This window comes from Plectropomus leopardus, chromosome 4 (assembly GCF_008729295.1).
Source record: "Plectropomus leopardus isolate mb chromosome 4, YSFRI_Pleo_2.0, whole genome shotgun sequence".
In the NCBI taxonomy this organism is placed as follows: domain Eukaryota; kingdom Metazoa; phylum Chordata; class Actinopteri; order Perciformes; family Serranidae; genus Plectropomus; species Plectropomus leopardus.
Genome location: NC_056466.1, coordinates 4,170,469 through 4,182,832, shown reverse-complemented (window position 1 = coordinate 4,182,832; position 12,364 = coordinate 4,170,469). Strand labels below are relative to the sequence as shown.

Below are 12,364 nucleotides of genomic sequence, written 5' to 3'. Positions count from 1 at the left end.
TAATCTTATCGAGGAGGGAATCATCAGATCACAATGTTTCTGTGCATGGATGAAGCTTAGCCTTCTTTTTTATTCCTAAATAACCAAGAAACATGACCACGTTGTTGCTGTTCACCTATTGCCTGAGGAGGGTTGTAGTTTTTCAGGGTCAGAGATAGTATATTACTTTAAATACACTACTACTCCCACTGATTCAAATGATCAACTCGTTATGGACTCCTGCAGCTGCTTGAAAAAAAGTTGATCTTTTAACTCAGCTGTGTTGCAGCAGGGAGAGATTTAAAACATGCAAGACAAATGGCACTCAAGGGGAGGTTTAGGAAACACTGCACTAATCCAATGAAATATTAGAGCATATTTGAAAATCCATAACAACATAAAATCCATAATAATTTACAAGATGTTCTGATCTGTAGTGAATTAAATGGTTTTTTTTTTTGCCAAATTCATGGAGGGGGACCTAGTTTTTTTGTTGTGATACCCTTGTTTTCACTACATATGTTGAGGGAAGTATTGGATGTAGTCTCCCTGCCCAAAATTTGAAAATGTCCATCCTAACCCTTTTTTGGGGGCAGTACTACAGACCAGGAACTAATTTTAAACCCTAGTTTCTCACGTTGAAACTCAGGTTCAAATTCTTACCCTGAATTTCTGAAAAAAATCCAGAAAAAGTTCTTGTGGTGGAAACTGACCCCGTTTTAGAACCAAAGTTCTCGAGATACCTTTTCCAGGAACCAAAATGGTCATCTGCATTTCCACTGTGATCCAAAGACCTGTGAAGGTTAGTTTAATTAGTCCACTTACGTATTAAAAAAGCAACATGATCAGACAAATTCTGCTGGTGGTTGCATGGGTGAACACACTCTGCAGCCTGCAGTTCAATTTGTCCAAAAAGCAAATTAAAAAGAAATACACCTTATGTTTTTTTCACTTTGACATTTACTGCTGAAAAGTATTGTTGCAAGTTGAATGTAAAGAATGAAGTGTAGAGGAAGAAAATGCCACTATGAACATTTGTCTCCACAATAAATCATCCATTGAGTGTGTTATGGTTATTTGTTTGTGATTTAGAAAGTAACCACTGTGAAAAAAAATCTGAAAATAATGTTTCATTTCTCTCATTTACTGACTTTCTAACAGCACCACAATGCTGTCTTTCTCAGCTCACTGGTGCTAGCTCGTTCTCTATTTCCCTCTTTTGAAATGACTTTACTTTAATGTGGTGAAACAAAGAGCAATTTTCTCCCCTCATTCTAAAATGATCCCAAATTAATGTGTACATCCTTGTTTTATGAATGAAATAGTTTAAGCAGCAGCACTGTATTTGTCTGACCAATCAACAATGGTCTTCCCAGCAAACCTCAACCTGAAAACTCTTTCACTTTCAGAAAGTACTACCCCCCTGGTCAGGGACTTTTTGGTTGATAAAATAATGTTCTCAGAACTTAATTTAGACCCCGGTCACTGTGCTTTAAACACAACAAGTTCCTCAAAAGGTTCCTGTTCCCTAGGCAAAAATTCTGCACTCGAAAAGAAGCTATGACTGCTGTACATGATCCCAGCAAAGGTTGGTCTCTTGACTTTTCATGCATTCTGACATTTAATCAATGTTTTTTTTCCATCTCTTCTACCAAAGGATACATTGGGTGGTCATTTTGATGCCTCCCAGGCCCTGGTCGGGGAGCTTTCCCAGTTCAACCTGTGGGATCGGGTGTTGAAGCCAGCAGAGGTTGCCGCCCTTGCTGAGTGCAGCTCCCCAGCGCTGGGCAACATCGCCCCTTGGACCGACCACGACGTAGATGTGTATGGTGGCGCTACCAAGGAGTCCCTGGACCCGTGCCATGCTGCCCAGAGAACCAACCCCTCCAGCCCCAAACAGTGAGGGGTGACTGGGAGAGGTCAGCCAAAGGGTGGCTGTGGTGTTTGATAGGTCAGTTTAGGAGACAATGATGTATAACAATGTATCACATTGGGGTTTCCAGTATATTTGTCGGGGATGGGATGCTTGCTGGTGGACTGAAATGTGAGATGGAGCGATTAAGATGTTGAGAGCGGTGTATCTGTATTGTTTTCAGTGTTGGTGTCCACGCTCATGTGTTTACTTCTGCAGTGAGATACAGTAAGTTTAGTCACAGAATCACCTTAGTGAAGGCTTCATAGGCGAATCAACCTCTGGCATGAACAGGACTCTTAAGGAAATATTCCATAATAGATTGGCTCTGGTTTAATGTGCCACCCTCTGTCGGTTCAGGTAACCATGCATGGTTATTCAGGGTTTGATGGGTTTGAATACAGTTATGGAATGAACCTTTACTGATGCCATATCTAAGGGTTTCTTAATTTTGCAACAAAATGACACAAAGTCCTCATCTTGTGTCCAGCTGGTTGTGTTTAAAGCTCAAACTGAATTCTGAGATGCTATTTCAACACTCAACGGGAAACGAATTTTGCTCATTTTTAACTGTATATGATCCTGTCTGTGTACTGTTGAGTTTTATACATTGCATACCATAATCTGGTAAAACAGTGGTCTTATAAATGTATATTGTGTAATGTATCTCTGCTAATGTTGCTCTGTGCCAGTCTGCTTCCCCCTGCTGTAGCCTCTCACGCACCCCACAATCCTGCAAAGTTAAGTTGCAGTTTGTGACTCAGACAAAGCAGCGCTCTTGATCAATCCCTGAAAGAAACACTTGATGTCTATCCAAGCACCAATTAGACACTGAAATTGTATCCTTGAATGTAAACCAGGTGGAATGTAACTGTATTTGCATGAGCAAAGTCACATTTTCTCTCACGAAAGAAACAAACTCAGAATGTGTAAATTACAGTGTTGGTGTCTCAAAAGTGTCCCACACTCTGAAACACACAGATGTCTCTTTGGTAAATCAGATCCTCACACAATACCTGACAGTGAAGGAGGTGTATGAAGTGGGTTGATTCTCTTTTGGCCATTTTGTACTTAACATCTGACTCAAAGGGTCAGCACAAAAAAAATGTTTACCCTCATTCTCTGTGCAAACTAAAGAAAAAACAAGCTTATATGAACAAAACTCGGGATGCTTTTATTTGTGTTCAAGTCTGGTGCATTTTCTTTCTGTCATAAAGTCTGCCACTTACATCTGAAATTTTGTTAAACTACGAAACATCCAATGCTGTGTTAACCAAGCAGCCAGTAAAAGCGCCAGGCTTTGAAACCAGTTTGACATACTTGTCCAAATATGGATTCACAGCCTCCCAGTCGTTTTACTGTCAGAATTCGATCCATCCAATCAGATAACATTTAGAAAGTCTAGAAGAGCAGCACGATTAAAACACTCTACCTCCGTTTACGTGAGTGGAGCGTTAAACTGCAGGGTAGCTAGCTCGGCCAGCAAAAGCCTCTAGTGTGCTTGTTCTATTGACCCCACGATGTGGAAGATCAACATAATTTTCCAACCATGAACATTTCTGCATTCATTTGCCAATGAGCAGCAAGCCCAGTCTTCAACAATGTATTTACCCTGAAAAAAAAGACTTATGAGCGCCTCAGAGTAGCTACAGTTTCAGTCCGAGGAGCACCAGGTGCTACATCTATGTGGCACTACTTGTCACATTCACCCACTCACACACATTCAGACACTGGTGCCAAGGCTACAGTACAAAGTGCCACCTGCTACTCGGTTAACCATTCACATGCACTCTCTCCTTGATGGAACAGCCACTGGGAGCAATTTAGATTTCAGTATTTTACCCCAAAGACACCAGGCATCGAACCATCAAAATTCTGATTAGCGCAAAAACCTTTCAAATTCATTGTAAATAATTACAAAAGTCTCATTGCCCAAAGAAGTCTGAAGTAAGAATAGTTGGCTAAATCTAAGACACCAGTCTGCTTGACTTACCATATTAATTAGCTACTATGTAGAGGACAAAATATATAACCTTAAACTGTCATGTTCTGTCCTCCAGAATCTGAGATCAGTTTGGTTTTAAGACTCTGAGATTATTATGTTGCTCATGATCTGCATCTTTTTACATAAAAATAAAGAGTTTGGCAGTGCTCCATCTCTTTAAGTTCAGTTTAAGATCAAAATGGTCATTATATAAATAATATGAAGAGAAAGTGAAACACTGTCAGGGGTGAGGGTTTGATTCCCACTAATCACTGAACATGTATTCAGTCAACACTGTGCAGTAAAGTGAACTGTAGTTCAAATACAAATTCACTTATTACCTCAAGACATCAGCCCCTCATGTGATTTGTCACCCAGTTGTAAAGTGCCTGCCTGGGCTCTCGTGCCCGAAATAATAGTGAAATGTTTTTATGTTTTCTTCTTCTTCGTCGTCGTCACTTTCTTCTCTTTCTCTTTGTCTCTTTCTCTCTCTCCCTTTCTCACTCTGTCATTCTCTTTCTCTCTCTCTTGCTTTTGGTTGTTGAAGGCTGTGACAGTGTTGCGCTTGTCCTTATTTGCATCTTCATGGATCTTCTATGATATTGTGAAATAGATGGATTAAAAAAATAAGAAATAAAATGGGTATGACAACATTTCCGGACTTGGAACTCGAAATATGACAAAGAAATGTGTGGAATTTGTGTGGGTGTTAGTGTGTATATGTGTGTGTGTGTGTGTGTGTGTGTGTGTGTGTGTGTGTGTTAATATGCAAACAAGGAAGTGAGTAGACAGCAGAGACCCCACAGAAAGTCTGATCTTTGATGTAGACATAATAGATTACTCAGAGCTATAACGAAGACCGCGTTGATTCGTGACTGCCGGTCTGCCCACGCACACGTTTCTTGGCGTTCGCCTCTGCTGAACTGTGATCTGATGTGTAACCTCCCACTGATAACATTTCATAATATTACTTGTCTCACTCATGCTTGATTTCCTGTCTTTTTTCTCAGGGCATGCAATCTAGGTTTTTATGATCACAGAAATATTAAAGTCTGAGTATTTTTATCTCTGCGGCTACTCATAAAAAATCACACCGCCATTATAATGCTGTGGGTAATGAGCAATACTAAAGCCAGTGTTGTGGGACTACTTTACTTATCTTGTGAAATTACAATTTCTGCATACATCGCTTTATTTTAGGTTTCTAAAAAAAGCATCATCATCCTGGTGTCACTCGCTTCACTCCTGGTTGAAAAGAGATCTTCATCATTAAGGGACGATGTTCCCATCTGTTCATTGTGGACATGTTTTCTGATCAGGTGCTTTAACAGATTGCTTGTGCAGAATTAAGTCATGGACAGGTGTTTCTGACCACAGCGTAACTTACTTTTTAAAGGATCTTTTCATACGTCCTTCTCTCCTGCAATTACATGGATCACAACTCTATGACAATCAAATGTTTTAGCCCTTACTGACGCCCCACCACCATCACCTATTGTGTTTGTATTCTGTCCTTTTCAAGTAAACGATATAAACTGGTACATTTCAGATCATGCACTATTTTGGCACAATATCAATTTAAATATTAAAGGCCTTGAAAACGTACTTTGTCAGCTCCTAACTATGATTGATGGGATCTGACATGAACTCTCCTCCACTGTAGAGCAGTTTGGGTTATTTCACAGGACAGATTTCTGTATTTCTTGCAGGTTTAAAGTGGGCGTGCTGTGTTGGAAAAAACGCAATGTTTCTGCCACATTTGAATCACAATCAGTTTGTGGGTTGTTTGGTTGCTGTCAGTCAAATCTGATCAAAAAGCACCTACACTGTCCTGATGGTAGCTGTTTAGTTGAGTGTCACCGTTAAACTTTCAGTAAATTATAAGACTACCTAATGATGTTTTTTAGACGCTTCAGTTGTTGTTTCATTTGCTGTTTGTCAAAAAGTTATCTTCTTACTACTTAAATGAACAAATAAACCCACAAAGCTAATGACATTGCCATTAGGCTCAGCTGGACTTGGTGTTTAGTGCTTCTTTGTAAATGTTAGCATGTTAATGTGCTTTAGGTGGAGAACGCTGTAAAAATGACCTGCTTACCATCACTGTGTTAGAACTGTATTGTGAGCATTTTTGCATGCTGATGCTAGCATTTTGCTTAAAGTGCAGCCTTACAGAGCCTTTAGCGTGGCTGTAGACTCTTACAATCATACCTCAGGCACATCAGATTTTATTCCTTATATCAGATCTTCAGACTGATTGTTCACACGGTTATTTGCAGGTGATGTGATTGGATTTTGGTGTACGCATCAGTTTGTTGGGGACATAACTTTCCAACTCTGATGCATTAAAAACAGCAGCCTGTTCTTATTCCGAAGTCATCAAATACTAATGTTTACTGAGACGTTTGGAGCTTTATCGGTAATAAACAAGACTAAAGCCCTGTTTAGACTTCCAATCCATTTTTTGGCATATCCAGATTGTATCCAGATTGATCTTAGATAGTCTAGACAGCAAAAAAACACATGAAATGCACCGCTTTGTCAGTGCTTTTAGTGTAAGCTCCCAACACCAAAATTAATGTTTTGCATCCATATGTCATGCTGGACATCGTCAGCTGATTAGGGGCTGGACAGAGCCACTCATGGTCGTATGATATGTTGGATGGCTGGACTGCACCTGCCGTAGCTGCATGATACACGGGCGGCCTTCGATAATGCGGCAGGATGAAACCTGTCACATTAGCATGATATGCTGCTGGACGGTGTCAGGGTGAAACACTGCCAGTAACAACGTAAAATAATGAGATTATAGTTCCCTATACGGCAGGTGTGAGGATTGGCGGATGGGTCTGATAAACCTGGACATTCATCCAGGGAGTTTGGAGTTCACTTCCAAATCTGAATGTGATGCTTGTTTTCTAAACCTACCCATGTGCCCTTTTTTTCCCTACTCCTAACCATCCGTGCCTTTGTTGCGTAATGCTAGGCATGTTCCAGTTTTGGTTTTGGCAGCTGTGTAAGTAGCCGTGTGTCTAAACGTAATCACATGCTTTTGTAGTGTAATCCCACCATGTGCTTTTGTTGGCATTGGTAGCAACAACCCAGAATGTGACAACAGGCACGGGAGGAAACCTGGAGCATAATATATAAACACAGAAGTCCACTGACAAAGCGGCAGTAGGTGACAACTTGGACTGAAAACATGTTGGAGCGTCCAGACTGAGACACATCTGCATCTATATGATTGGTATTGCATTTCATGTGTTTTTTTTTGCTGTGCAGACTTCCTATAATCAATCTGGATACAATCTACATAAATGTATTTGAGCTGAACAAGGCTTTCATCTTGTTTATCACTGATAGAGCTCTTGAGAACTCAGCAAACATTAGTAACTCAGGTGTGTGTGTGTATGTGTGTGTGTTCAGTGCAGCAACAGCTTATTTCAAACAGTCATTAATGGCTAACAATAAATAAACTCCAATGCAATGAAATTGGTGCATGCATAAACAAATCTTGAATATGATAAATTCATCTTGTGCATGTTTGGCTCATTTGATCAATTAAGATATCAATCAATGTATATCATTGCGTGAATGAGTTAGTGAGTCAGTCAGCGAGTCATCAACCACTCAGTCAAAAGATAATCAGACAGTCAGTGAGTCATCGTTGCAGTCAGTGAATATTTTTCTCCGCTGTTATGATTCTCTCTGCTGAACTCTGTCACAGCTTGTTAGCAGAGTCACATGGGGTCTCCCCCCCCCCCCCCCCAACCCAACAATCTGCTTCCTCTGCTGTTGAATTATAGATACACCTTAATTACCTCTCTCTGAGGCAGGCAGATATTATGGAAATCCTTATCTGACCCACCACCACACACACAGACGCAAATACAGCAACTCAAATATTAATTTTCACTGAAAATCTTTATCCCTTCATAATCTTTCTCAACTTTCTTTCCTCCTCCCCTGCTGCACAGAAGCTCTCAGCGGGTGTCAGCCCTCCTCGTGACTACAGAAACAGATTACAAATGTTTTTTTTAATTCTCACTGCAATGTGTCGCTTCATCGCCGCAAGCTCTCCAGTCTACACATCCTCCATATCTACGTTCTGTGATTTCACTGTTTATTATTTCTTTACTTCTTCACTCTCAGAGCCCATCGTCCATCATCCAGCCTTGATTTTTCTTCATCAGCGTGCAGCAGCCTTTTCTGTTTTTGTTCAGGACCCTGCCTCATCTCATATTTACCAAAAAATGTTTACAGAATATTCTCCCCTCATGATGAATACTTTCCTCAAGGTCTTTACACCACCTCTTCCTCCTCCTCCTCTCTTTTATCCATCTCACGTCACAGGTTGGCATCTTTTCTCTGCACCCTCTGTCAAAAACACCTCCATCTCCTTCCCTGCATCCTTCTGCTTTGTCTTGACATCCTCATTTCAGCTCATACCTTCCTGCCCTCTGGCGCTTTTCTTTGTGAGTCTCACCTGGGTGTTTAACGCTTCCTCTCACTCGCTCTCTCTGTCTCAGTGTATTTTAAGATGTTTCACACTTGGTGTGACTGCACACATCCACATGCACAAGTTGTTAAAATCACTGTCATTTCTCTTGTTTTAATCAATAAAAACACAATCTTAAGGGTTCAGTCAATGTGTAGGATTTGGGATATTGGCAGATATGTAATATTATATAATAAATCCTCTTGTTGAGAAAGAATTTGTATGCTTTCTCAGAAATAGATTATTCAAACTCTGCATATACAGTATATATGCCCTCATGAACCTGTTTTTTTCTTATGATGCACTTGGCTTCAATCCAAGGAAACATCTCAATGAATAAATTGTGTTTCTGTACATTTAATTAAATGTTTTCCCTTTAGATGTAATGAACAAATCTAGGTATTTTCTTTCTTTCACCTTGCCTCTTTTGTTAATTTACCTGTTTCAATGAATCTTTTCTTTCCTATCTTTTCACACTTAGGCATAAACAAAACAAACTTGTCGAAATACAAACACAAAAAGATAATAGGAAAACCACAGACAAAAAACAGAGTAAATCAAACATGGCATATAGACATGAACAGCCTTTATGATGTATGTGTACAGATGTATTTATTGGAAAAAAACTATTCCAACACAAAGTCAATGATAAAGATGACACAGATGAAAACTGCAGTTGAAAACTTTGGAAAAAGCATGTTAGGATATTTCCAAGGTCAATAATGGGTTTCATAGTATAGCTTGAAAGTTAAGGCACATACCAAATAAGTGCAACATCCATGGTTAAATTTTTTATTCTGGCAGTGACCTTCGTCAAATGTCTTACCCCTGTTTCATGTTTCCTGTCTCTCTCTCTTCCTTAAGGCGACATAGAGCCTATAGGAAGAATTTATCTGATGTTTCCTTTCCTGACGTATTTCTTCTTTCTTTCTGATTCAATTTCATTCAAGATGGTACAGATCTTGCCAGACAAAGGGACACGTGCCCTGGGTGCCTCCCAGGCCTTTTTTTTCTTTAGCTATTTTGGGTACAGTACAAAAATAAGAAAAGATGAAATTTGCCAAGTTTGTTATTTTGATATTGCAGTTGTTAGCTAGGTTGATTATTTGTATTAATTTCTCATTAGCTCTTGTTCATGAGTAATAAATACCATATACAAATACCATAGATATAAAAGAAAATAATAAGATTGTGTTAGGTCAGGCACTGCTCTCTCTGGGATTGTCAAATAAAGACAAAAATATATTTTTGATTTTTTTCAAGACAAAGAAAGTAAAAGACAAGGACAAGAAATCTTATAAATGCTATGAATTAACAGCCACTAAACTTCCATTTCAACAGAGTTCCTCTGCAAAAACAGAGCCTGAGCCATTCTTAAAAGGAATAAACCACCAGTTTGATTGACATTCTTAGAGTGCACCATGAGAAAAAAATCTCACTGATAAAAATTGAAAAACAACCAGCGGGATCAAATCCAGGACACCTCTCGCTATGGGACAACAGTGCTCACCACAGCACCACCACTCAGCCACACCAACTCATTATTTAGCGAAATAAATGAAAATTGAGTTATCTGTTTTTGCAAATAAACCCTTCAGACAGCTATTTACCCTTTGAAACCTGAGCAAATCGGCTTTATTTCTTCCAAAACCATAGGAAGAGTGCATCAAGCAATTTAACAAGAAATGTCCCTATAATTATCAAGAAATTAGCAAAAAATTACAAAACAACCACCTGAAAATTAAAAGCAACATACAAACTAAATAAAAACAATACAAGTAAATGTCCTCAATAATTTTAAATATATAATTAGGAAAATTCTAAATATAATTTTCTGGGCATTTTCCCCTCATTTTTCCCCAGCTAATTTTAAGATCATTTCCTTGTCACCTTTCACATTTTTTTTCCTCTTCTTTTCAGTTTGCATGGCATTTCTTGTTTTTTTTCTTGTGTTTCAGATGTTTAAATGCCAATGAAAGGCCACTGAATGCAGCACATGAAAACGGATGTTGAACCAGATGTTAAAGAGTTAAAATGCTTAAATGGCTGTCAGATTTCAAACCTATGTTGTAATCAAACGGAGACAACTGGGCTGATCAAAGACCCCATTTTAAAACATAATCTGTTTCATTCAGTCAACTGACTTTCGAGAAAAAGGAGGCAGTTAAGGTGAGGTGACGGTTTGAGTTTATGGTCAACAAGTTGCATCACTCTACTGGTTGCATAAAGAGCACAGCAAAGAGAGAGAGAGAGAGAAGGAGAGAAAGATTTTCATGTGGTGATCGGTTTGTCTGCCTTTCCAAGGATTGATAATCTGCTCTAATCCAGAGGAGACTCATTGTGTGAGAAGCCAAATGACTCCAGATGCTCGTGGTGGTATTTGAAACTGGGTTATTTCAGCGGGCTTTTGAGGCGAAATGAACAACCCAGGTTAACAGACGCAGCTCGCACACAGAGAATCACTCTCAAAGCCTTGTGGATTATTATGAGTGTGTGATTTTGTGCGTGTGTGTAAATTTGTGTGTGTGTGTGTGTGTGTGTGTAGAGCAGACTGACAATTCTGGGTCAAAACTCTCCACCTGGGGATTCCACCCAGATGTTTCCAGCTGAATGTGGGTCAGAATCAGTAAGACGGCTGATTACAAAGGATAGAAAAAAGGTTTTACTCACTCACAGCCTGATAGTCGGTGGTGTAATTTTAGAACAGACAGAAAGTGGAAAGCAACGAAGTACATTTATTTATGAACTGTTTACATACATACAGCCATGAGGCATTCTCACTTCAGTTTTATTTTACCGTTTACTTCTATCCACAACATTCTCAAGATGAATATTGCAGTCAACATAAGTACTTTTTCAGATTCAGAATTAGCTTTATGGCCTGTTATGTTGTCTGCTCATATAGGATAACAGTTCAGATAAAATCTTATTAATCCCTAGGGTAACTGCTGTGCAACATTTGCAATACAAGGTGGAAAAAGTGCAAATATAACAAGTGAAAATTTAAAATTCTAAGATAGCAATTGCAATTTGGTTAAAAAGGTGCACATCCGAAATATATCTAATGCCAAAATCAAGAATGTGACTCTGGTTTTATGTGCACACAGGTAAGATAGAAATAGACATACAACTTACGTAAATCAATGGCAACAATCCTGACATATAACCATCTCACGTTTACATAACAAGCATGAACAAAAATAGACAATAGCGTGAATACAACATATTACTAACAAAGATGAATGGGCCTATTAAAAATTTTTTTAATTTTAATTTACAGTATACAACATTAATGGCAGGCTGTTACCCATGAATCCTTATGCAATCATATATGCCAGCTAGCTTGTTGTGTGGCACTTATCCATAACCAAAGTTGAACAAGTCAAATATTTACAAAGTTATCTCAAATGCAACTCAGTTTCATATAATATATGTTGTAGGGGGTCCCATTTTGAGAAGAGGGGTCCCCTGAGTGTTAAAAAGAAAACAACATGCTCGAGTAAATAATTAGGGTAACTTTATTATCATTATGTATCTGGTGGTTATATACAGTATGAATCTATGTCTATACACAGGAGCCTATATACAGCATGCCTATAGATTTATATTCTGCAATAATGGTAACATATAGCCTATATGAAAATGTGTAATTTATAATTTTTTACTTAATACTTTACAGATTAAGTTTTTTTCCCACACAAACATCATAAAACATGCTGATTTTTTGTAGAATAGTAGAATAGTCAGTTAACAATATAGTACTAATATATAATACTAATAATAGTATACAATATAATAATAATCCATTTTTTCCAATATTAGATCGATAGATAGATAGAAAGATAGACAGATAGACACAGAGCCCTTTAATTGTTTATTCTAGTGCACTAGATAGAGAGATACTCTTTCAGTTGATTGACAGACTCTGAGCCAATAGGAACAAATATAGGCTTCGGTGGGCGGGGCTTCTCCTGTACGGACATCCGTTGTT

General features: G+C 38.7%; 1 protein-coding gene across 1 annotated transcript in view; it reads left to right on the top strand.

Annotated features, from left to right (window-relative positions):
* LOC121941594 overlaps positions 1 to 2,182 on the top strand; it is a 32,756-nt gene extending 30,574 nt beyond the window's left edge. Inside the window, exon 12 of the mRNA XM_042484419.1 lies at positions 1,637 to 2,182. Within this exon, the coding sequence (XP_042340353.1) occupies positions 1,637 to 1,882 (246 nt within the window). The 3' untranslated portion in view covers positions 1,883 to 2,182. The remainder of the gene's footprint in view (positions 1 to 1,636) is intronic.
* The last annotated feature ends 10,182 nt before the right edge of the window (positions 2,183 to 12,364 follow it).